The sequence below is a fragment of the Alosa sapidissima genome, chromosome 13 (assembly GCF_018492685.1).
Source record: "Alosa sapidissima isolate fAloSap1 chromosome 13, fAloSap1.pri, whole genome shotgun sequence".
NCBI lineage: Eukaryota > Metazoa > Chordata > Actinopteri > Clupeiformes > Clupeidae > Alosa > Alosa sapidissima.
Genome location: NC_055969.1, coordinates 29613925 through 29639951, shown reverse-complemented (window position 1 = coordinate 29639951; position 26027 = coordinate 29613925). Strand labels below are relative to the sequence as shown.

The 26027-nt window shown below is 44.3% G+C and overlaps 2 protein-coding genes across 7 annotated transcripts in view; one reads left to right on the top strand and one right to left on the bottom strand.

The window, feature by feature from the left end:
- hook3 (hook microtubule-tethering protein 3) overlaps positions 1–18242 on the bottom strand; it is a 35758-nt gene extending 17516 nt beyond the window's left edge. For 3 of the 5 annotated variants that reach the window (XM_042059203.1, XM_042059205.1, XM_042059204.1), the window contains exons 1-8: positions 17876–18242; positions 6365–6450; positions 5527–5599; positions 5310–5360; positions 4932–5064; positions 3532–3599; positions 3349–3411; positions 2776–2859 (exon numbers count right to left, since the gene is read on the bottom strand). In XM_042059203.1, the coding sequence (XP_041915137.1) occupies positions 2776–2859; positions 3349–3411; positions 3532–3599; positions 4932–5064; positions 5310–5360; positions 5527–5599; positions 6365–6450; positions 17876–17932 (615 nt within the window). In that variant the 5' untranslated portion in view covers positions 17933–18242. Of the gene's footprint in view, positions 1–1430; positions 1494–2775; positions 2860–3348; positions 3412–3531; positions 3600–4931; positions 5065–5309; positions 5361–5526; positions 5600–6364; positions 6451–17875 lie in introns of all 5 variants that reach the window. The other 2 variants (XM_042059201.1, XM_042059202.1) reach the window with 1 other exon arrangement.
- A 215-nt stretch (positions 18243–18457) lies between these two features.
- On the top strand, positions 18458–24309 carry rnf170 (ring finger protein 170). 2 transcript variants are annotated; one of them, XM_042060100.1, is made up of 7 exons: positions 18458–18541; positions 19160–19324; positions 19509–19587; positions 20042–20150; positions 21332–21405; positions 21774–21914; positions 23112–24309. In XM_042060100.1, the coding sequence occupies exons 2-7, from the start codon at positions 19185–19187 to the stop codon at positions 23385–23387; spliced, it is 819 nt and encodes a 272-aa protein (XP_041916034.1). In that variant the 5' UTR covers positions 18458–18541; positions 19160–19184; the 3' UTR covers positions 23388–24309. The 2 variants fall into 2 exon arrangements, with proteins under 2 accessions (XP_041916034.1, XP_041916033.1); XM_042060099.1 differs by lacking the exon at positions 18458–18541 and adding an exon at positions 18760–18910.
- Positions 24310–26027: the final 1718 nt, after the last annotated feature.

Below are 26027 nucleotides of genomic sequence, written 5' to 3'. Positions count from 1 at the left end.
CCACAGAATACCCAGTAGCCAGAAACATTGCATCCAATCTATCTAAGGCCTACTTTGAAATCAGCCTGGTTATAGCAAACACATATTTAAACAACTTAACATGAAGGATGAATAATGTCAAAACAATGAATGTAAAAGCAAGCACATGTCCAACAAAACTGGGGGGGGAGAAACGCAAAACCACAACCAAAACTCAAACTCGTCTCGAGCCAACCAGGGCATCATGCAGTTTTTATGAGGCTCTGTCCAAACATGGGAAGCAGGGTGAGATTCCACACCAAAGCAAAGCGGCAGTGCTGGGAGTACAAACACATCCCCAGTCTCCCGAGGGGACTGCAAACAGGCTAACTAAAAAGTGCCTTTGCTTTCCAAGAGATTCTAAAGATGATTCACTGCAAAAACCGATATCTAACCAAGTGTTATAATCTTATATTAACATAAATCTAGTTGGTATTGTTTTTAGTAGATGCAGACTTTGAGCTCTCATAAACTTATTCGACTTAAAATAAGTAAAAATGTTCTTAAATTAAGACAAGTAAATTTATTTGTCCATGGGGTAAGTAAATTTAAGATAAAATGTATCTGTCCATGGGGCAAGTACATTTTTCACAGATCTTTATACTAAAAACAATACCAACTAGATTGTTTTATGTTAATATAAGATTATAACACTTGGTTAGATATCAGTTTTTGCCGTTCTGAAACTGACTCGTAGGTTCATGGTTAATAACCCCAACAGTGAACTGGCCTAACATGGAGTTAATGCTGTCTTTCTGTCTGTAAAATGACTGATTAAACTCTGACTTATGAGACTCTCAGGATATAACTGGAGTGTCCAGAGTGAATTGCTCACTAAAAATAAAGCAAGACAGGAAAAGCTGTTGATTTTGTGAAAATATATTTAAATGCCATCTGTCCAAGAACTTTGAGGACAAAGCACATTATGAACAATTTCAAAACTTAAGGAAACATGTAATAAATCAATAATATGCTGATGGAATAAATCAATAATATGCTGGTGCCAATAAAAAGCGACTTCTAGGCATCGTCTGCATTCTCCACACGTGGCATCTATGCTGCGGCTGCCAAGGTGACCGTTGCTAAGCACTTTGAGCCGTTGCCATGGGAACCCATACAGACAGGTAGGTTAAGGTGAGGGAGGTGGGGGGGCATTAGTCCTCTTGTGTGCGTGTGACCACTCAGCAGAGTTAGGACCAAGCAGTGGATAACCAGACACACACACGCACACGCACACACAGAGTTAGGGAGCCTCCACGCCACTCAGGGGTGCTGTTATGGAAGCAGACAGCAAATCCAGGGCCATCAGACAACGTTAACGCCACAGAGAGAGAGCGAGCGTGAATTGCAGGAAGGGAGGAACGGAATGAACAGAAGAAGACAGTATTTCAAAAAAGAAAAGCAAGATTTACCCTTTCTTCTAGTTCAATATACTCTAACCTCAGTCTATCACGTTCTTCTTGAACGAGGTAGGCCTTTAAAGCAAGGCAGAGATCAGAGGTCAGAGAAAAAAAAATTACACACAAAAGAAAGACAGGGAAAAAAAACAACTCCTACACAAGGCCTTACACTCTACAGGACAACGAGGCAGTGGGATACTGTGGGACTGCTTGTGCCTTTATAAAGCGTCTAACGGTGAGCAGACACTACAATGAGACTGGAATTGGACGAGCTATCCAGGAACTGGGAAAGGATGTGTGCTCAGACGTTTTTGATGTGTGTGGGTTTTTTTTTTTCCTTCTGTTTTTCAAATCATCAGTTCTTGACTTGCTCATTTATGGCACTGGTGAGCCGTCACCCCAGTCTCTCAGTACTGACATGATGGAACAGCACAAGCTAGGTGTAATGCTGCGTTACATGCTGCACGGGGGCAGGTTTCATTTGCAGCTCAAGCGGACCAGCTACACGGCTGCCTATGTGAGAACAGGGAGCCATCAGTCTAAAAGCTCATAACTATCCTAAATGCATGGCCTGATGGAAATGAAGGAAAAAACAAGTGTCATTCCGTAAGGAAATAAAGTGTAAAATAAATAATAGGTGTGGACCATGGATGGGTTTGGTGGGGAGTTCTACATATTTGAAAATGAGGAGAATGGAAAGTGAAGTGTGTAGAAGAGCAGCCAGAGTGGCCCTATGCCTAAGAAGAGTCTGCTTCCCAAATGGGAGAAACACCAACGTCTTTCCACATTTGAGTTTGTTCATCAAACAAAATGAATCCATTACATCATTGTGTAAATACAGGATCTCATTTTGCTTACTTGTGAAAGTGTCTTTTTTTTTTAACATTAACATGTTTTTATCACACACAGGACTCAGCTTTACCAATTACCAGGAAATTCACTACATTAGCTTAATGTCAGTGTGTCACCAACTGCACAGAGTTTAAGACACTTGTAATCTTATCCTTGATTATGTATGAAATGTCCAGCCTGGTCATTGCCTACCACCATTTCCTGAATGATAGATATTGGCAACTACCTTTGAGTCCAGGAGTTACACCATGTACATCATGTAAAAGAATAGAAATTATACCAGTTAACATACACAGTAACCGTTGTTGTGCTACTGACAGATATAGACCCCATTGCTATTATTTCAACTTTAATATTATTTTTCTTATTCATCATAAGACATTCTCAAGTGAAACTTCCCATTTGGAAAAAAAACATTCTCCTGTTTAGCTAAGGTGTGAATGTATGCCGTGTCCCAGGTGTGTGTGTGTGTGTGTGTGTTTGTGTGTAAGTAAACGGCCTGTACCTGCATGTCTAGCTCGTGGCAGCGCTGGGCAATCTCCTCTTTGGTGGACAGAGCATCGTTTAGCTCCTCCACCGTCTTCTTGAGCTACAGGATGTAGGAACACAGGATCGTCACACAACACACACCGCTACAAGGTTGTCTGGAGCCATTATAACCCCTGCTGCATTAAGAGACACACTCTCACTAACCGAGCTTTATTAAACATAGCCTAAAAACTAAAATAGTTAACAATAGGCTGTCTGTTGCCAATCGTAAAACATTCACACCATACTAACAAACATGTTTCTCAGAAAACTGCATATTTCAGCATTTCTAGACACATTTCTAGACACAGTTTAAACATTGATTTAATATTTAAGTAACTGTATGTGGTGGCAGCGTATCCATAACACAACAAAAAAAGAAGTCATACGAAAATATTGCCATATTGATATTTTGTCCCACCCCTAGTCGCAAAGGTCTCTAATGTCATTTTCTTCTGAATAAATAATTTAGCTCCAAACAAAACAAGTTGTGATACTGAACGAGAGCAAATAAAACCCAGGTGCCAGAACAGGGGTCATGTTTGTTTACCTGTCTGTCAAGATCAGCGTAGGTATCACTTCCTCCTGTGACCGGCGTCTCTTTGCTCATCAGCTATGGCAGAAAATCATTTGATTTATAAATGTATTCATTAATTTCAGTGACATTAATGATGTAACAGTACACTGTCCCCCTGACCCCCCTCTCAATGCACTGTGGGGGAAAAAGACATACCTCCTGGATGGCTGTCATGACAACATGCTGCACAGACTCTTCCATCATCATGATTGTCTGGATGTACTCTGTGAAAACAGCCCAAAATGGAGATGGCTTTTGGCATCATGAACTCAATACCAGTCGACTCCACAACCCTCCTCCACCTCTCTCATTTCATGTCAGTAAACTCTGTGTGCGCCACTGCCTGTGCGTCCCACCCGTCAGCATCACCTTGCATCGCCTGGCTGGGTTGGGAGCCGGAGGGTGTTTACAGAGAGTGTGTGTCCAGCCAGCAGCATTTCACCAGCTCCACCTTTCCAAAGCTGATCGAAAATGTGTTGCTATGGAGATCAGGGCCCATATTCACAAAGAATCTTAAGGTTAAAAGAAGCTCCTAACTAGTGAAGTTAGGGGCATCATGTCAGTCATAACTTTAGGACTCCTAATTTGTTTGACTAAGAGTAATTCTCAAAAGCATTTTAGTGTTAAAAGTAGTCTTCTAAGAAGTCTGGGACAGCTTAGAAGTAGACGAGAGGACTCCTAACTCACCAAGACCTATTCACAAACAATCGTAAAGCAGCTGTTTGTATCACTCCATGCCGCACCGCTTTGAAATGCACATGCAGAATCACTTAAAGGAGATCTCAATCGCAAAGGAATTTTGATTTAAACTAAATGTAACGTTTCATTGAAAATAAAAATAAATTGCTTCTCGTCTATGGAAACGGGTCTTCATACATTTCACAAACATCGCAAAGATACTGCATGAATCCTAAGTGCATTCCATTATGAGGCTATATTTTGCTTTGTAGCCTGTTGTATTTATTTATTTATTTTTCTATCTATATATCTATCTTTCGTCCTTCGTGGTACTGGGCGTGTTTGTGATTATGTTAGTATTAAGGAGACTTGCTGGAATCTAAATATGGACACAATGGTCCTCGCTTTCTTTTATTTTTCACTTGCTGTCTGCAGGAGAGCTAAACCACCAGGGAGCTCCTCCTCAGCTTCATCAAAGCGTTGCTACACACAGAAGCCCTGAGCGCGCAGGCAGCAATGCTCACCAGCAGACATGGAGCTCATTAAGCAAGCACACCACTGCAAACCAACCCTGACATCCAAAAATCAATCACACACACACTCCCTCACATACTGATAAGCACATAGACATACCTAAAACACAGACACGTACCCATAAACACACATGCTCAAAACATACAGAGACATACACACAGACAGACAGACACACGCACACACAGACAGACACACGCACACGCATACACAAAGCGCACACACAAAAAAGCAAACACAATTCCAGACAGGCACACAAGATTCAACAGCTCCAGCCCAAAGACACAAACTCTAAAAGATATACAGAGAGACAGACAAACACACACACACACACACAGATTCCACACCTTGCTTCTGTTCACAGTTGACTGCACAGCCCAGGATGAGCTGCAGCATCCTGCCCAGTTCGGCTGCGTCTGAGTGCTCGCCGATGAGGTTGACATCTGGGAGTGTGAAGTCATTAATCTGCTGGCCAAGGATCTGGAGAGGAGAGGAGATGAGAGGAGATGCAAACCAGGAGCGCACCGATGAGTGAAGACACGAGAGGGATGAAAGAAAGAGTGAGAACACAGAGGTCAGTGAAGAGGAAAAGAGAGAAGGGGACCCACAAGAGGTGAGCTTGTGGTCAGCAGACAGAAGAACACATAGTGTGGGAACAATTCATTTAGGCGTCTGGTCTGCTAGTCGTTGAATATGCTACATGCAAACACACGCTTCACTCTCACCTCCTGGTTGTAGTCCAAGATTCCTTTTAAGATTTTCTTTAGGTTGCTGATCTGAATGGAGAGAGACAGAGAATGACAAAAAAACAGAGGGAGGGAGAGAGAGAGGGAGAGAGAAGAAAGAGAGAGTGTTCGAGTGAGTTCACAACACGGGTTGAGACTAGGGCGGCCAGAAAATAATACTGGTTTCTGTGAAAATGGAGACTGACGTATGGCATACCTTTAATCTCCAATTATCCCCCACTTCAGGCTTAATCCGGCTTATCCAGTTGTCATTGAAATACACATTATCGCTAAAAGAGAGAGAGAGAGAGAGAGAGAGAGAGAGAGAGAGAGAGAGAGAGAGAGAGAGAGAGAGAGAGAGAGAGAGAGAGAGAGAGAGAGAGAGAAGCATGTGATTTACACTTGTGTGCGCACGTTGGGGAACTGAGGCCTTGAATTTAGTAACACAACACAACACGAAATCACCAATTAAAAAAAAATCAAAACACCATTACATCTTGAGTGTAATCTTGATCAGATCATTTGTAGTGACAGCTGTTGTATTGCATCAGGAGTTGTGTCACACAGCGTGTAAAAGCCCATCATCACAAGCCCCTCCCACCCCCCAGCTACAACACACCACCTTGAATGGTGAATTCCACCAACTCAACTACACATTAAACAGGATACTTACACAGTGCTGTGAAAGCCACAGCATATAAACATCAACCACGGGCAGTGCTTAAGAAATCCGCCCACAACACCATCAAAAACAAACAGACAGTGACTGCACATCCACTCACAGAAGAGGCTACAGCTGCCCTCAGGTATGTGACATTTCCTTATTAAACCTTAATTTGTTATGACCTTTAATTAATTGCTTTAAGTAAATAACTTTTAAACTTTAAAGCTTTATGTTGAGTCCCACTGGCAATCCATAGGGTGGTAAAGACTGGTTGGAGACAGTGGTCCTATCAGGTCAAAGGCCACTGCTGACTGGTTGCTTTCAGACAGAGTTGTGACCCCATTGGAAAAATAGTCAGTGACTGTTGGGCAGCAGAGAGCTCCAGACTCACATCTTCTGCAGGACCTGGGCCATGACCACCCCACTGGTCAGATCCTCCACTGTTTTACACGCCGCCTCCACTCCAAACGTCTGAATCTGAGGGAGACACAGAAACAAGATACAGTCACACATGGGTATACAAAACCAAAGTTTAAACTTCAACAAACACTTCCCTATCTTCAACATTGTGAGGACATTCTTAGATCATATTATACAATGAAGGTAAGGTTATTAAGCAGGCAGGGCAGATAATCACACCCCATACACACACTTGAATGTAAGGGACACCGTGAGCTCTGTATGGACATTAGGCTACATGCAATCAAACAACACTATCACATAAGCCTTCCTGTCTGTGCAAGACTGATTGCATGCTAAGAGTGCATGTTCATTTCTGAAACGTAATGCTTCCCATTTTAAGTTTGGTCAAGTGTCTGCATGCAGCCATTGCCCCATTGTTCCTTACTGGCCAACCACAACAGTACACCATGTACAGACATTAAAATCAGGTGTAAGTACAGCAACTCTGCCTTTTACAAGAAGTTTTTTTTGTGGTACAATAGTAACATCTAATTCTGTATACCTCTGTGTGTGTGTGTGTGTGTGTGTGTGTGTGTGTGTGTGTGTGTGTGTGTGTGTAATATATCCCATAAGTGGCATAAAAAGTATCTACTACACACATACTGTTAGAGGCACAGTAGGATCGTTTCAATAAAATAAAGGAGGACATGAGAGATCTGAAGTGATGAGATAGAGCAGTAGCTGTGGAGAGATTGCGGCTGCCATTTCCCCCTTTTAAAGACAGGCCAGGGGCTTCCTCTAATCTTAAGGCTTCCAATTTCCTCAGAGTGCAGACACCACGTCCGGTTCTTACTGACAACTCATTCTCTCCCTCGCTCTCAGTGGCGCAGAATAAACACAGCTGTTCTGTCCCTGACTTCACCTCCCACCTCCCTCCCACCTCTCTCTCTCTCTGCTGTCATCTTATGATGACTAGTAGCAGTGTGTGAGCAGCAGGATTAAGACGAGTGGTCATTTCTTCAAAACAGTAGCTGCTCAGTGTCCCTTTGTCCTGCTCTCACTCTTACACACACTCTCTCTCTCTCGCGCACACACACACACACACACACACACACACACACACACACACACACACACACACACACACACACACACAAACATAATGCTGGGAACTCCTTGTCCCACCGCACGTGCTCATGGCTGCCCAATGGAAAGTTGGAACACTGCTCAGGGCTGCAGAAGAAAAGAAATGTAGCCCCTTCTCCCTCCCTCCCTCCCTCCCTCTCTCTCTCTCCCTCCCTCTCTCCCTCCCTCCCTCTCTCCCTCTCTCCCTCTCTCCCTCCCGCTCTCCCTCCCTCCCTCATTCCATTCTCCCTTCATTCCTCTCTTTCCTTCTCTGGCAAACTCATTCTTGCTCCTTCTCTGCCTTCCTGCCTGGGCCTGGACCTCAGCAAGGCAAGTGTATGGTATCAAACTGCTGGAGGGTGTGTGTGTGTGTGTGTGTGTGTGTGTGTGTGTGTGTGTCCCAGTGCATTACTGTGTACCAACATGAGAGGCCTAGCAGTGCCCCTAGAACAACCCTAAGGGTGTTATTTAGACAAACACTGTTCTTCCAGTCTCCACACACACACACACACACACACACACACACCACACACACACACACACACACACACACACACACACAGTCTCCAACAGACCTGGAAAACATCTGTAGACCTCTGGATATTCCATCTGTACTCACCAGTTTTACAAGATACTTAAAAGGGTTCAGATCCAGTAGGGGGGGAAAGTGGGGAGGAACACCAAATGCATAGAGCAGCAGAGGCCATCTTCAAACCACCTTCATTTGTACACAGTTTAACCAAAAGAAATAAACATGGTGGAGTGTAAAATCAAAAACAATACAACTACAACAACAACACTACAAACAACACTACAACTACAAAGGTCAGAGTAAGGAAAGAGCCCAGCACTCCTCAAACAGACACACTCATTCAGAGAGTCTCTCAACCAAACCCTGTCGTGACAGGAGTCGACCTGCAGGCTTTGCCGCGCCAGCTTTACCCGGTCACTCAGCAGGTGGGCTGTCTGGCTGAGGCCGACTCAACCCGTCTGACTGTGGCTCATTCGACTGACCAGTCAGCTGATGTTAAAAAAAAAGCCAGGCCTGGATAGCAGGAGGCTTTTCTCAGTTCCTAGGCTATAGTTAGGGCCAGTGATCTCAAAGGAAAAGTCTATAACAACAAAGGGGCAGAAGTGGCATCTACCAGAGAAGTGTGGGTGGCAATTCTCATGCTTACGTCAAACAGGAAACCCCCCCACACTGAAAGTTCTACTCAGAAAGGTCAGGTGACCACATTCACCTTAACACTCACTGCCCACAAACACTAACCAGAGCCTTTTTTTTTTTCATTTAATTCCACCTGCAAACCTGTCCTACATTCACTTCATTAGAATGCTGTTGGTGCAGACATCTTGTTTCTTAACACTATGGGACATTTCCATGTGAAATAGCAGCCTACCCCACCACCCCCCCCCAATCTGCCACATCAGAAGGCTAGAGCTGGGTGTAGAGGAGAGGAGAGGAGAGGAGAGGGAGGAGAGGAGAGGAGAGGAGAGGGGTGGAGAGGAGGAGAGGAGAGGAGAGGAGAGGAGAGGAGAGGGAGGGGAGGGAGGGGAGGCCCGACGGAGTAGCAGACAGGGAGGGCTCTCCTCTCCTCTCCTCTCCTCCTCTCCTCTCCTCTCCTCCTCTGCTCTCCCCTGCTCTCCCCTGCTCTGCGCTGCTCTGCTCTGCTCTGCTGGCTAGCGGTGTCAGCTGCAGCTGGGACTCCGGGCCACGGCATTAAGTTCAGGCACGTGGCCAGAGAGGCATGAACCCAAACACTCGACTCCGGCACTTACGTAACACCAGCAACGAGCTGTTCCACTTGCCATGAACTGGGATGGGGCCTCTCTCTCTCTCTCTCTCTCTCTCTGTCTCGCTCCCTCTTTCCCTTTCTCTCTCGCTCACTCACACACTCATGCACTTTCTTTCTCTCTCTCCTCGCTCTCAATCACATAATCACAGTCACACTCTCTCTACATCTTTCTTTATCATCCCCCCCCCCCCCCCCCCCCCCCCGACACACACACACACACACACACAAAGAGAGAAACATACAGTAAAGCCAGACCCACTCAGTAGAGCTCAGAGCAGAGAGGAAGAAAGAGGGGGCTTTGTTTTGAAAACAGAAGTGAGAGAGAGGGAGGGGCGGAAGGGTATTATGACAGAGAGAAAGCAGACCGTTCAGGAGACTTCCACTGCTGAATGTCTAGTCATGGAATTCTCGGTGCAACACACTCAACTCACAGGCATTCTTCAACAATCATTTTTCACTCAACACAAAAATGGCGCACGCTTGGGGGGCGCAGTCACCTGAGTGCATTCAGTAAAACAAAGGATGCTGATGCAGGGGCCAGGCACATGGCAACCTCACGTCACACTGGACATTTCTCCTAGGCCGCTCAGAGTGAGATGACCCTCTGGGCTGAGAGACCTTGTTGGGGCCAATTCCCAGGATCCTGTACTGCGTCAAAGCCCATATATCGCTCATAAGTGACCACACACACACACACACACACACACACACACACACACACACACACACACACACACACTCTCTTTCAGGGAGAAGCCCACTTCCCAAAGGAGCACACTGGGATGGTATCCCATCCATCAGCAGGAAGGAGAGGGCACTCTGCTGCTCCAGCATCTTGCCACAACAGCACTCTGTGTCTGGCACATGAGTCACTAGCCACGTCAGCCCAGCTCCACGCCGTCAGTCCTGCCATTCTATCATAGACCTGCCCACTAAATGGGTACCTTTAATGCCATTTTGGGTATGGTTAGCCATCTTTGCCGCAAATTGGCAAGCTTATTCAACTATGAAGGAGATTTAGGCCTATTATTAGTAAGGGATAATGTATAGAACGCCGGTCATTATCAGAAAATAAGTCCCGACAGGGCGAACATGACTTGTAGCTACAGGACTTGCTTCATCCTGAAGGGACTTATTTTCTGATAATGACTAATCTGAGAACCCAGAAATTAGATAATGACCGGCGTTCTATACATTATCCCGCTTATTATACGGCTACTTGCCAAAACGAAAAAATAAACTCCACATGTCTCTTACATTTATTTGTTACCATTTCGCTGTGGCTTTTGCTGAGAAACAAATAGTTCGCAACACACGCTGAACTTGAATCAAACATTATTTAGAACATAGCTGATCAACCATCTGCTTTCACTTTTGCAAGAAGTGACCGGACTACTTGTGGAGTGATATGAAAGATGTAAATCAGAAGCACAAAACCCGTTGCCATTGACAGCGGTAATTATATGTTTGCAGCGGTTACATAAAAATATTTTACCGTAGAACGTTGGGAAATCCCATTCAAGTCAATGGAGCGTTCTACTAGCATTGTGAAGGGCCTTATAATAACAGTAGGAATATCATGTCTATAGTGTCAGACTTCAGCTCTTGCTGAGCACTTGCATATTAATTCATTCTGACGCTCAAGAAAGCCATAATCACACACACACCTCCTATGAGGCAGCTACGGTGGTGATAGACACAAAGGCCTAGCTGATTAAAATTGCAGGTGTCTGAAGCGAGGCTTCTCTGAGTCTGAGTCTGTGTGTGTGTGTGTGTGTGTGTGTGTGTGTGTGTGTGTGTGTGTGTGTGTGTGTGTGTGTGTGTGTGTGTGTCAGACATGTTATCATTGCCTGGCTGCCTCTGGAAGCAGCTGGGGGAATCCCTCCATCCCCCACGCCATTCTACACCCCCCCCCCCCTGCCCCTGATCTGCTCCACTTTCAGCCTGCCTGTTCCATTTCACGCTCAGCCTGATCCTGGGTGGCTCTGGGACTGACTGATGGGACTGGCTCATTCGGTACGGGCCAGTATCGACGACGGACCCGCTCTTCCCGCCACCCACGTTCATCGGCTTCCACTCAGGCTGGTTCTCTGGGTCTGCAAACACTGGGAATGGGATGGGAATGGGATGGGAATGGGATGGGAATGATTCCTATCGACGCAGTGCAGTCGGCTGGTGCAGGGAGGCCAGACTGATGTATGTTCAGGCCTCAGGACAGGTAGAATGTTATGTGTGGGAGAAGCAGGATGAATGTGCTGTAGAAGCCAAGATTGGAGGGAAATGGCGTTCTGTGAACCTAAATACCATCCCACTGTGTGTGTGTGCGTGTGTGTGTGTGTGTGTGTGTGCGTGTGTTTTTCAATATTTACACAACCATGCAAGGTCCCAGGAAGTGGGAATGTGCACTAATGAATATACTGCCATAACCTCGCAGCGGCTCCCAATTAATTTGCCTTAGTCCATGAATGAAGGCAGGGGCCAGCGCAAATTCCTGCAGAATCGACCAGCGCGACCTCCATGGAAATCATTTACGCGCTTGAGTGGCACGCTAGCCGCTTCAGCTCGCCCTCATCACTGCACAGCCTCTTCACCGCCACAAACAAGTCCAAGGGCAGATGACACAGAGCTCAACACTTCACAGCAAAATGCACTGAATGGTATAATTAAACCGTGGAAAGACCTGCTTGAAACTGCTCAAGTACAGCTTCGACCAGCCATGTAGGCCTACGCATTACATAAGGATTAGTCCATACACAACGTAAAACACATGGCCTGTTTTAAATGCTAAGTCCATGCCATCAGTATTGAGTTCGCTATTCTTTTGGGAGAGGTTTAGAACATAGCTAATTAGCTTAAGGGCTTTTTTTGTTTGGTTTAAATATCAGACTGATCTGGAAAGAGGCCAGCCTCTCTTCGGCCAGGCAAGTCCGCTCGTAGAGGCCGTTACGTGGTGACCGAATTGCCAAGGCTTTAAATTTAGCCCTCACATGCTGGTTGGGAAACACTAACCGCGTGAGTGACAGAGAGCCTGCTCAGGAGAAGGCTACAATTGAAGCCTTCAGGAGTCTAAGTGGAGCCTCTCCTGAAATACATACGAACACTAGAACAACAGAGGGCTGAGGGCATTCCCCGGAAGAGAGTCTCCAACCATTAATGTACACTTTACGTAGACTATGTAGTCTTAGGTCAAGGTCAAGGGGACAAATTGATATCTGTTCGACAAAGACGGCAAGCCATTCCCAAAATACCATACTCAAAAGCAGTGACCAAACCAAAAGTGGTTGTGGTGCAAAACAACTGTGCAGGAGGGCACATGGTCACAATATCATGGTGATGTCCTGGCGAATAAAAGAACTTTAAATGACCATTCAAATCCTGGGCATAATATCCAAACAAGGACGTTGGTCAAAACCCAGGCAGAGGGGTTGATACTCCAGGGAGATTGGACCATTGACCAAATAATCCCCCAAATCTTCCCCAGACTCTTGAGGATTTATCCTTCAGGCCCGGCCTGCTGGCAGCCATTCAGCTCTAAATGTGCAGTGGTGTCAGTGATTGGACCCTTCACAAATGTTACTTAGGCTAAGACCTATAAACAGTACACACTCAACCACAGCATTTTAACTACTACTCACTAAAACACATAAACACAATAAAACTGAAATTAAAAGAGGCCCCCAAAACAGAGCCTACATAAACCTGCCTATGTGGCTAAAAGGAACGCTCAAGTTCATGACGCAAGAGAGGAAGTCTACACCCATAATCTCCTCTGAATGTGAGGAAACACACTGAGAGGGAGCAGCGTGGGAGGGTGGGGCTGGCCAGCTCTTAGGAAAATTACCAAAAATACAGCCTGCAAACCCTGATGGTCAGAGCAAGCAGCCCAGAACTCCAGGATTGGGATTAGGAGCGCAAAAATGGACAAGAACAGATAATGAGAAATCCTGATGAACAGGCCTTGTGTGACACAGTCTTCTTGCCAACTGTCTCAGTTACTTCCGAAACATTCTTGTGTAAGTTGCCCATGAGTGAAATTAGCTTGTTAGCGTTAGGTTTAGCTCACTCTTCAACTTCACTCCATTATGAGGTGTGGCTAACAGCGTATCTTAATTGGTCTCTGGGGTTAGCTGGTCAGCTCTACGGCTCTCTCCATGAGTTGTCTGGAGAGGTCTGCTGTGACGCTCAGTGAGATTCTCATTCCCTAAACGCTGCTCACAGCTATGTGTGGAATGCGAGCAGACCACATTATTTCCAGCTGTAGAGGAGAAGCTATTCCCTGTCTTCACACGCCAATGGGCCAAGAAGGGTGTATGTGCTCTTCACAGACTAGCGTTGTAAAACATCCTCAGGGAAAACCAACGGTAAAACCCAACGGGCAGCCATTAACACCTGCTGAGATGGCATAAACAATGGACAATAACACCTACTATCCAAAACAAAACCACGGCTCATCAGCCTGAAAAGCTTATGGATACTAGGCCATCATGCTTCTCAAAAACCTCCATGTCTGTTGAGTAGAAACCTTATTCAATTGTTAAAAAAAAAAGAATTGTTATAGCAGTGTTATATGAACAAAGAGCACAAGCTTCTTTTGGTGTGCCAGTCAGAAAACAGAAGGATCCTGGGTTCCCACTGCACCGCTCATCTCTGAACAGACCACAGGTCCGAGCTTCTGGTGCACCCTTCTCCACAGCCCAATGCCTCGCTCTGGCTCTCTGCCTCCACTGAGTGTGCTCAGCCTACTGTACAGTGGCCTCTGGCTGCAACTCGCCAGCCCTTTCTTCTCAGCAAACAAGGTGGACACTGTTAGGCGACACAGCGCCCGTTGCACTGTTGCCAGGGGCTTCGGTTGAGGTCAGAGGGGCTGTCGAGACGCGAGAAAAGTGATTTCCATGCATAACTCCAATAAAAACAGCAATAATTCAACTAATCAAGCTTCCTTGCTATTGCACACTGCAAGAATATAACTTTGTCTTTTTGTTCAGTGTTCTGTCTCGAGACAGACAAATGAAGAGTCAAATAAACAAATCTAGTCAAGAGGGCAACATTTGAAAATTCAAACTTGAATGCTTGACCACACGTTTCAACCAACAAACAACAACAACTTCAGAGAGGTCCTCACACACATTCCACCTCAGCGATCTGTCAGGCTCATTACTGCAACATTTATGACCAATCTGCTGTTGACAAACAGCCAGTCTCTAGCTAAGCCAAGTTAGAGTTGCTCACAGCTAACTCTTCTAGGGTCCTGAAAATTATGCCAATGAATAAAAGTGAGTCAAAGTCAAAGTCAAAGTCAGCTTTATTGTCAATTTCTTCACATGTTCCAGACATACAAAGAGATCGAAATTACGTTTCTCACTATCCCACGGTGAAGACAAGACATATTTTACCAATTTAGGTCCACAGACAAACATAACATTCAAGTAAACAAAAAAGTAAGTAAATAAGTAAATAAGAGGGCACATATAATAATGAAAAAATAAGAGCAGCAAAATGTGGTTGAAATTGTGCATAGACAGTCAATAAAACAATTTCAACCACATTTTGGTGCTCTTATTTTTTCATTATTATATGTGCCCTCTTATTTACTTATTTACTTACTTTTTTGTTTACTTGAATGTTATGTGTGTGTTTTTCCGAGTGCACACGGTTTCATTTTTGCCCTATTCTGAATGACAGATGGATGAAGACAAGCGTGATATGGTGGTTTGGATCGATCTGACCATTTAGCCGGTCCCTGCGGGGCATGGCGCGGCCCTGGGCCCAGCCTGTTGCATCACACAGCGGTCCCAGTGCAGGTCTATTAGCCGGCTCCCAAGCCATATGCTCACTCAGCTCCGCCTGCCAGCTGGAGTATGTGTGTGTGTGTGGCCAGCATGTAGATGAGCGATAGCCCATCGCTGGAGCTAGAGAAAGGTCATTGACAGAGTGCTAGGGGTTGTGGATGGGTTATGAGTTGTGTGTGCACACCAGACACTCTATTTGTGGATGGGAATGAGAAACCTTCAGAGAACACAAACATTTCAGACAGGAAACTCGAGAACCACTCATGAGTCACCACACACTCCCACTGCTCAGGGTACGTTCACTCCGTTCACCTCCACCACAGGAACAAGACACATCCTTTTCACATGAACAAACTAGTGCAATGCATGACTTGCATTTTGGCCTACTTTCTGATCTGTAGCACAGCTGTGATAAGAAGCAGCAATGCATTCTCACGGCTGCCACTGTCACCAGACAGCGACCGAGGAACCTGTTCACTTGGCCTGCACACCCCTCCCTTCGGCACTGAAGCACAAACGTTCTAATCTACCTCACCAGTCTAAAAACACTTTTGAAGAGCAAATGAACTCTAATTATCTCCACACCTGCCCCTCCCAGAGGATTGTCTCACTGACAGATTGAAGGAGGGGGAGAAGATGAGGTTATTCAAGAGATGTCAAAGCAAGTTCTACGACAAGAGATGTCTCAGAAAAGATAACAAGAGATGTTGTAGTCTCATGGAAACACCATACAATCACCCAGGCCTTAATTTAATCATCTGTTCTAGCGCCATAATGAGGGAAGAGAGAGAGAGAGAGAGAGAGAAAGAGAGAGAGACAGACAGAGAGAGAGAAAGAATGAATGAATCTACTGACCATCACATCATCCACCCCCACTGTCTGTCATTTGCCCTTAATCCCCTCCTGGTGCCAGCCTGTGCTGCCTTTGACATTTCAGGGTGTGAATCAGCAAGTCCACAGCAGCAGTTTCTATGTCCATCTCCTTTAGCTGAGGCATCACAACGTGCACCGACAGCACAGCCATTATCCATTACCTAAGCTGTTGGCAAACATGTTTCCTTATTCATGTGTCTAGAGGCAGAGAGTGGTTCCTGGTGGTGCGAAACAACAGTTTGCTCACCACTGTCCATCCACTTAATGCAGCTGTTCTTTCTTCTCTCACCTTTTGTTATTGAGAGGACATTAACAACAGGAGTGAGAAAGAGACAAGGGGAAAGCATGGGCGAGACACAAACACAGAGGACGGAGAGAGAGAGAAAGAGAGAGAGAGAGAGAGAGAGAGAGGGAGGGAGAGAGAGAGGGATGAAGTGATAAGTGCAGCCTTGGGCCATGTTCCTGGGTTTTCTACACAGAAGGCTTGTTGACATCCCTTTCTGTACTGCTGTCAGTCAGGGCTATCTCCTGTTGCTGTGTGTCCAGTCAGGCACGGTCCCCTTTCAGTCCCCTCAGTAGCCTTCGCACAGTGCTTGTTTTGATTACATCACCACAGCACATGTTGCCCTCCCTGGGCAGCTCTAGCGATCGTGTTTCAGTGTGTCCAGTATAAATACGTATCCCCTTCATGGCTGTGCTTTGTCCACAGTACAACTGTGTGTTTAACACTGACCACTGACTGGGGTTTTGAATTTTGACAGATATTAGCAGGAAGCTAGAGCAAAGATGTGCAGAAACTAATCTGACTACCAAAGACTGAGAACTCTAGTCCTACAGTCACCTATTTGTACCTCCTGATTAGAGTGATGTGATTAAACAGAGCCTTAGGAATGTAGAGTTCCTGATTGACAGCATAGGCAGCAGCCTTACTGTTCAAAATGTTCAGGTAAAAATCTTTTGGAAAAAAATCTTATGGAAGCACTGAAGACAGCAGTCTGTCTTCAGTGCTTCCATAAAGCTTTGGGACTTGGGATGTAGAGGTGATTCCATAAAAACAAGAAAACAAGAAAACAACAGTACGTTGGATGCGATCCAAAGGCTGAAATGGGTGTTCTCTGGTATCTACTCTGAAGTCACAGTTTATGAAATAGCTAACAGGAGTATAGGCATATCATGAAATCAAAACTTAGTTGGGAGCGGGTATGGGTTTGGGAAACGCGTTTACTCTGTCTAGAAACATGTCGAAATCAGGTTTTGGCGTAGTATGACAACAGAACACACGACAATTTGACAAGCTGAGGATTTCTGCCAGTAGAGATACAGCAGGAATGTAACATAGCTTGCATAGAGTGGGCAACCCTCAAATGTAGCAAATTAAGCGATCACACACTTGGACATCAAACTTAGCACATTGCGTTATCTAACATTGCGTCCTAACATCATCCCATTGACATTTCTGCGATTACATAACGCACTGTCACAAGATATATTACTTAGGCTTTGGGGATCATAATTTCTCTTGAAGACTTTTCGCTTCCGAGATCTCCTGTTAAATGACTATACAGAGTCATATTGTTGATCTGGATAACGTTACAAGCCAACAGTGATATAGTAAGATACTGTAACTAATGTGAATGTCTGCCTGAAAAACAGCTGGCAAAGTATCCTTCTCGGTGTTTGAGAAGGGGAAAACTGCGTAAAATGATTGCGCCAGATAAAATGCGATAAGCCTAGGTTGATAAGTTAGCTTTGAACACAAAAATGCATTTGGCCTGTGTGACTGATACAGTGTACTCATCAAGACAAATAAGGTAGGTAGCTAACTGGTGTTACCGTTAGCTTGCTATCCCAGTTAGGCATATTCGTCTGGACAGTTAGAAATCATTAAAATGCCAAGCAGCATTCGAATACACTCACCCATGTCAACAGACTCTCGCACAACTCGACTCGATCCACAGATTCCAGGGTACTCATCGTCTCTTTAGATTAAACCACTGCACTAGTTTGATTGCTGGCTGTCTTTATCCTAATGGGTAACGTATCCACACAGGACAATATCCGAAGACGTCTGATCTGATCGGTTTGATCAGAACAACGTGACGAATTAGTACGATCTCGTCAAAGTGGTACACGACGGAATACACCCCAATTTGCCTTCCACTTGTGTGTCAGTCCGCAGTTTCGAAAAGGGAATTAAATAATTGTTAAGAACAAAAACGCGAACACACATATAGCCACCCCGCCGGTTTATCCCTCTACAGCTTTTTCCAACCCAGTCGGGGTCCTTAAGATGCCACCCTGCAGAATATGGTCAGCCTTGCGCCTGTATAGAATACAAATGAAGAGAAACACGTCATTTCAGATAATAACCTTTGTCATCTAATGTACTTCATATGTGCGCGTAAGAAATATATTTCTAATTCAAATGATATTCTTATCGCTTTCATTTTAACACATTTTACCAAATAACAGCACAACCACTAACATCTCTGGCACAACCACCAAACCAGGGGTCCTTCAGAGGAATGCGGAAACACAGCTCCGAAAATATTGTACCAAAGATTGTACGTTAGAAGATTCAAGGTATGTTTTTTTTGTGTGTGTGAAATTGAAAATATGAACGTGTACTTTAGTAATACAAATTCCTGTTGTATTCAGACGAATGATGTCTGCATACTTTTGTGAACTGGCACACTGTCGCAGACAGTAATCAGTTACATTAGCTTGCAACAGCTGACAGCCAGCCTGTCTGGAGGAGGAGGCTATTGATATGTGCTAGCTAACTTATTTAGCCAGGTTAATCTTCTAGGGATGGCAGAGGACCGAATTAGTTAAGAATTAACGTAGCTAACATGTTGAAACATATCCAGATAGTGCTAGAGTAGGACGTGGTTTCGTCATGTCCATCAAACTTGAATGGACATGGCAATAAATTATTGAACTTGGACACAGGCATGGCAAATCAGACAATTTTACTGTGCATTAATGTTAGACAATTAACATTAATCTGTAACATGAGACTGCGATGTCGCCACAAATCACTGATAGTGTTGATGGGCTGCGGAGATATAATCCGAAATTAAATTTCATATTAATTTAGTAGTTTAGTGATAGTTTACCCAGTCAACCAACAAGGTGGATAACGATAAGGGATTATCACAAAGTTGACCTCCCTATTATTTGTTTTCATGCATGCATCAGGAGTCACAGATTATGATCCGTTGGAATGGAAGAAAACCAGTGCCTGCATGCAAGTCGTCTACTACAAGATGAAGACTCTCTAATCGAGGGGGTTAGCAATCCCGTCCTCTTTGTTGTTGTATTGAGCGTCACCTTTCTGGGTGGATTGGCTACGCTGCTGTGCAGGTAAGTTTTAGAAGCATTACTTGTGTCAGCGAAAAACATGTTCTGTTTTTTGTCAATACCACTTAAATACTCATAATACGGTAATACAGGTTTTAAACACATCCAATTGGTGTAACAATTAGGGTCAGATAATCTCTCTTTATCTCTTTGTTTGCACTGTTCTCTCCCCCACATTTTCACAAAGGAATGAACAACAACAGAGAATCCACCCAGAAAATCAAGAGCATGTACGTGCAGTTCGACAGCAGCTACAGACAGATCAGGTGAAACCTCTTTTCACTCTTGCTCCACTCAAGTGACAAGCTGTGGTCCCAGCTTGCCCTCGTTTACTCTCGCCTATTTTTAAAGCCACTATACCACAACCTATAAAAGTGATATTTGTGTCGCTTACATTCATGGTCAAGTTTATGGTGCATATCCGCACATTGTCTTTTTTGCTCTTAAAGGTGTGGTCCTTTTAATTTTGCATCGTTTAGTCTCTGGCACCTGTTGGAATATATAGATGTGTGTGAACGCTTACATTACAAGTCTATTGTTACCCTATTATCATGGTTTCAGCGAGCCCCTAAAACCTTAATTAATGTTTATATTGAGCTAATTCATAGGTGCCCTAATAATGTACATGTATGTGTGTGCTATGTGATCCTGTACATTGATCTTGTGTAGCCTGAGCCTGAGTGAAAAGATAGTGACGTACGGGTGTTTTCTTTCATGCAGGAGACACCGCCAGAGCCCAGGCACCAGTTCTACACGGACATGTCATGTCCAGTATGCCTGCAGCAGGCCTCTCTGCCAGTGGAAACCAACTGCGGCCACCTCTTCTGTGGTGAGTTTAGCAAGAGCAGAGCATACACTATATGAGACACTGTCGTAGTTAAAAGTTAAAGTTGACTGATAGCAGACGCTTTTATCCAAAATGACACAGACTCACAATGGCTGGAATCAAACCCGGGTTGACTGATTGTCAGTTGGTCACGTTACTACCGCTCCATCATGCCCACAAACTGATCTAGAGTGTATTACGGACTATTATGATTTTTGATTCTGAATGATTGGATAGATAGAATTGAATTTAAGTGGAAGAATGTTGTTGCATTGTTAGCTGTGCATTCTTTGTAAAAGTGGATTGTTTTTGTGGGTATAGCTCTCACAGAATTCTTTATTTTGTCCAAAGCGACTTCCGTTGTATTTTAACCAAACACCAGAGAGGGAGCGCACCTGTCCCTTCAGTGCGTACAAAGACTGGGGGCCCTAATTTAAAACACTGGGCCAAGTGCAAAGTCTAAAGTCTAACTAAAGCTTGCTTAATAACTGTCCAAGATCTATTTACACTTTTAATACCATGAGAAAGAATCTAAGCACAAAAACAGCTGTGGGCCAGCTAAAAGCTGCCTGACACCACATGATGCTGTTAGTTCATGCACAAGAACTTTGGGCCTAGACTCGCCGAGCATTTGAATTAGGGCCGTGGGTATTTTACAGTGTACTCAGAGAATGGACAGCCAGTGGATCATACCATAAGATATACCCTGAATGTGACCGATTAGAGATGGCTTAGAATCGCCTGTAATACCTGTAAGTAAGGAGTTAGGTCATGTTGACCATATCGTAGTCATTACACAGCTACCCACAAAAATAAACCACTAATTTCACAATGCAAAATATACAGCTAGCAATGCAGCTGCCATTTGCTAAATGCTAAGTGGGCTTGAATTTCCCCTGGAGATCAATAAAGTATCTATCTATCTATCTATCTGAAAAAATAACTGACCTCTTAACACCGCTGTTGATTCACAACTACAAGCTTGTATGAAACCGTGTTTAGGAATCTTGTATCATGACATGGCGCTGTTAGTCATATACCTGAGCACTGTAATGAATTGATTGGCGTCTGCAAGTCATGGGTGGAGGCTGCAGAAGGAAGGGGGGGGGTCAGCTCACGGGGATGGCGTTTTGTGGATTTCCGATTGACCAGCATCCTGCCCTCTCTGTTGGTCTGGTCTATAGGCTCCTGCGTCATTGCATACTGGCGGTATGGGACATGGCTGGGGCCAATCAGCTGTCCTATATGTAGACAAACGGTAAGAAGACTCAAGTTCACTTCCACCACCATGCACTCTGGATTTCACTGAATTTGTTTTGGATTTGAGAGTCTCACAAAGTTAAGCTGTTAAGATGTATTTTTAACCCTTAAAGGAGAATGGAGGGAATGTTGAGAAATGAACGTTCTAAAGAATATCTGGGTTCATTGAATTCAACATAGAATTTTAGAACCTTCAATTGTTGCGGAACTTAGAACATTCAAAAACCTACACCTTTAAGGGTTAAGTAATGTAGATACACTGTTGCCTCCTACATTCAGTCCATGGTTTACCTCCGTGGGTGAGTGTCTGTGTTTGTGTATACTGTGTTTTGTAAACTGACTTCCTACTCGCTGTTGTGTGTTCAGGTGACGCTGATTTTTCCGCTCTTCCACGGGACGGAGCAGGCTGCCCCCTCCGATCTTCCGGATGATGGGCAGCCCGAGGCCAACCTCATCCTGCAGGACCTCACGGACTACAACCGCAGGTTCTCCGGACAGCCCAGATCAGTGAGTGCCGTGTGTGGTCATGGGTAGGAGTGGGGGTCGGTCAGGACTTCTAGGGCAATTTCGGGGTTTGTCAGGTCCACATTGAGGGTGGTTTTGTTATCGAATATCAAATGTCAGCGCTGGCGCAAAAAGGTTGGTCTTATGTTTCTTAATCAGTCATGGGTGTGTTTTGGGTGTAACATCCTTTAAACCAATGAAAATGACATCTGTAATTCCCTTTAACAGCAAGCAGTGCAACTTCACAGCTTGAAGTTGCACTGCTTCGGTGCTTTGGTAGTTGCACAGTGCATCGGTATTTTGATAGTCAGTGGCGCATTTGAAGGAATCTGCTTGCACGCAAGACCGTATGGAACAGGTATTCCACTAAACCATGCTTTATTAAAACCTAGCAGAGTATAGCCTACATGCATTTGCACTCGTCTATTATTTGAACTCATAGGCAAAGTGAAACTAACTTCACCGTGGTGTCAATGTCAACAACAAAACAGTTATACACAGTTAATTACTTTCACTATTGACTGACAATGGGTTACCATCGAAAACATAGCCTGAAAAAAGCAACACTTATCCCAATAATATTTGAATGACTGAATAAAAAACCTAAAGACATTTATCCTGCAGAGGAGTTGCTGCTTACATCTTGTGACCGTGCGTCTTCAGCTGTGCTTCATATGTGCCTTTCACTATTAGACCATGTTTTTCTTGGTCAGTCGCGTAATGCTTTTTATATGGTGTAAGATAGCGATTTTTAGATAATGCACCAAGACCTTACCTTAGGTCATTAAATGCCACACCACCACTCATCTTTCTTTTTTTGGAGTCATCCTTCATCTCTAAATGACTGTAGGTGGCTAGACTGTGCACACTTGCTTTTTAATACAACATGTTTTATATATACACAACATTAGTGATGGGATAACACATCTGACACACCTACCAACAAAAAATGTACCTCAAAGCCTGTTTCGCATCTTTGCACACCGTTTTGAGTAAACATGTCATTCAGTGTGGAAAATGTAGCAAAACCTGTGAGAAATGGCGTGATTGAACGTGCCCCAGGTCTCTCCTCTCCTCTCTTCTTCTCTCTTCGTCTTTTCTGCTTCCCACCTCCTTTTGCCTTTAAATTAAATCTTGTCTCTTGTTCTCTCTACACTCCTCTCCTGCTCCGTCCTTATTGTCCCTCCTGCCCTCCCGTAGCTGATGGACCGTTTGCGGGACGTGCCCACGCTGCTGCGCCACGCCTTCCGGGAGATGTTCTCGGTGGGCGGTCTGTTCTGGATGTTCCGGCTTCGCATCCTGCTGTGCCTGGTGGGGGCGCTCACGTACCTGGCCTCGCCGCTGGACTTCATCCCCGAGGCGCTCTTCGGCCTGCTGGGCTTCATGGACGACTTCTTCGTCATTCTGCTCCTCTTCATCTACATCTCAATCATGTACCGCGAGGTGGTGACCCAGCGGCTGGGCGGAGGAGGATGATGCGTGTGAAGAGACACACACACACGCACACACACACACACACACACATGCACACCCCCACACCCCAACACAGCATCTGCACTCATTCATACACACGTGCACTCATGGATATGTCATAGCTTGCCCTTACGTCAGGTCAGAGACATTGGTAGAGAAGGCTGAGTGTGCTGGGTCTTCCTGTGGCCTAGTGTGTGGCATGTGTGTGTTGGCGGATGTGGCGTGGGTCAGGGTGCTAGCTAGCTAGCTTTGTGTTTGTTTGTATTGCTGCATTGTGTTTGTGTCATGTGTGCTGCATGGCCATCATCATCCTTGGCATTCCCTACATGAACTGTCCCAAAAGAACAGATCACAATTTCTCCTTGGATGTGGGACATGTGGACAGACTTTTCGGCTTGTGTGTGGCTGTGTGCTAGTGTGGACAGATATATCAGTTATCGAGAAACGAATGTCGATAATAACGACTTGTCATCTCAAGTGCCCTCAACTATATTTTTTAAAGCTGAGGGCCGTGTAAAAAGGTGAAAGTTCAGTAGCCTTGAGTTTAACTACAACATATCAATTTAACATCGCGACTTTAAAGGAAATGCAATATGTGCAGGTGTCCTTTATGGACGTATGTAATAGCTACCTTTTCTGAGTCCTACTCTAAACTGGAAATGTGCTCTTGTCTATAAGATTTAGAAGGGAAATTAGGAGGAAGAAACTGTTCTGTTCAAGAGCCAAGCCTGTGCACTCGTTCAGATGTCCAGTGTGTCAGGACCTCAGACAGACGTCATGTTCATTATTGTGTTGTCTCTTGTATGGTGGAATAGGATTTTTTGTCGATGCCTTTCTTTAAGTCCATTTTTATTGTTTTCTTCAGTCAGTTGCCCGCTCTGTCCTCTTTTCTTGCTGTTTCTTTAAGTCCATTTTTATTGTTTTCTTCAGTCAGTTGCCCACTCTGTCCTCTTTTCTTGCTGTTTCTTTAAGTCCATTTTTATTGTTTTCTTCAGTCAGTTGCCCGCTCTGTCCTCTTTTCTTGCTGTTTCTTTAAGTCCATTTTTATTGTTTTCTTCAGTCAGTTGCCCACTCTGTCCTCTTTTCTTTTGTTCCTTGATTTCTCTCTCTCTCTCTCTCTCTCTCTCTCTCTCTCTCTCTCTCTCTCTCTCTCTCTCTCTCTCTCTCTCTCTCTCTCTCTCTCTCTCTCTTCCACTCTGCTCTTACTTTCTTAAGCATGTCTTCCTTCTCTCTTTCCGTTGTTATATTTATGTTGATGTTTAGCATTGTTGGTTATTGTTTTAAGAAGATGGATACCAGACAGTGGTAATCTATCCAGTTGCCTTGAGCTAAACCTTTGTGTGTGTATGTCCTCCCCTTCCCCTGTTGTCGTTGGGTGCCAAACCAAGAGCTTGCCCTTCCTCACCCAATCTCAGGGTGTCACCTCTCTCTGTCATGCACAATTTTGTCATCCTCTCTTCAAACCTGAATGCGCTCTTCAGCAGCGTGTCCTTGAAAGGGTATTTCAATCCTCGGTAACAGCCCACCATTTGCCAAAGCGGTCATATCATTTCAAATCATCGTTCAGTGTTGGCGTGCCATACACTTAAGAGGCATGGAAGTTTATTTGCTTTCTTGTGTTATGGATTCCGGAGAGGTTCCTTGTGAAACAAACCCAAAAAACATCTCTGTGGCTGGCACCTAGTGTAGTGTCCTCTTAAAGGGAAACCTGTTTTCTTAAAAAGAAAAAAAGGAATCATTGCACTATTATGCATTTCTTTTATTGACCTAGAATGTACAATGCGTCAGATACAGAATAAATGTTTACAGTGAAAAGAAAAACCTCATTTGTTTTGTGAGTCCAACTTGCTTCCTTGCAGGCTGAAAGCTCTGTCTAGCCAGTGGTGACGGGATCAGTGATTAAATAATAAGAACTGCCTGATATATTCCCATTACCTTAAATATGAACATGTTTGTTATCCTCTCAAGAAATAAAGATTATAACGATATATTCTGTGTGTGTGTGTGTTCGTTCGTGTGTTTGTGTGTTCGTTTGTGTGTTCGTTCACTAGGACCTACCTTACGTCAGCATTATGTGTATCAGTGTCTGCTCACTGTTTGTTGTTTTTGTGTCATATATGGAACTGTTGCTGAGACTAGTTCTGTTCACCACTAGTCTTGTCGAGGAAAGATGAATTAAGTATATTAATAACTTATTACAAATGTCACTGACCAGTTAATTACATCTTATACTTCCTACTACTGTACATCTTCTAACTATAGCTATTCTGTATTATTGAATTACATTGGAGTAAATATGTGGAGTAAAATTACTTTGGGGTGTTTAGGTGTGGCTTTCCTAATTTCTAGATGTAGCCAGTAAAATGGTAGTACCTGTAATACAACTATTACTAGGAAATACTCTTGTAAACGGCAAACACTGTAGTAGTATTAAATATCACCTCCAGGTGGCAGTAGATACCTGTGCAGATAAGTTCATCATGTTTGATGTGTTAGCTCTTCATGTACACACAAGCTCTTCATGTTCACAAAAAAAAAGTCTACAATGGCAGTGTGATAATATAACTTACCTACCCATGACACAAAAAGTGGATGAAAACTCTTTAAAAATCCAGCAAAGCTGACCATATCAGGTCTAAAATT

What these genes read in the sequence shown, in the direction of transcription:
- rnf170 (XM_042060100.1), top strand. Translation starts at nt 19,185, where the DNA reads ATGGAAGAAAACCAGTGCCTGCATGCAAGTCGTCTACTACAAGATGAA. An exon ending in AGCAGCTACAGACAGATCAG is followed by an intron (nt 19,588 to 20,041) that starts GTGAAACCTCTT and finishes TCTTTCATGCAG; the next exon opens with GAGACACCGCCAGAGCCCAG. An exon ending in GTCCTATATGTAGACAAACG is followed by an intron (nt 21,406 to 21,773) that starts GTAAGAAGACTC and finishes TTGTGTGTTCAG; the next exon opens with GTGACGCTGATTTTTCCGCT.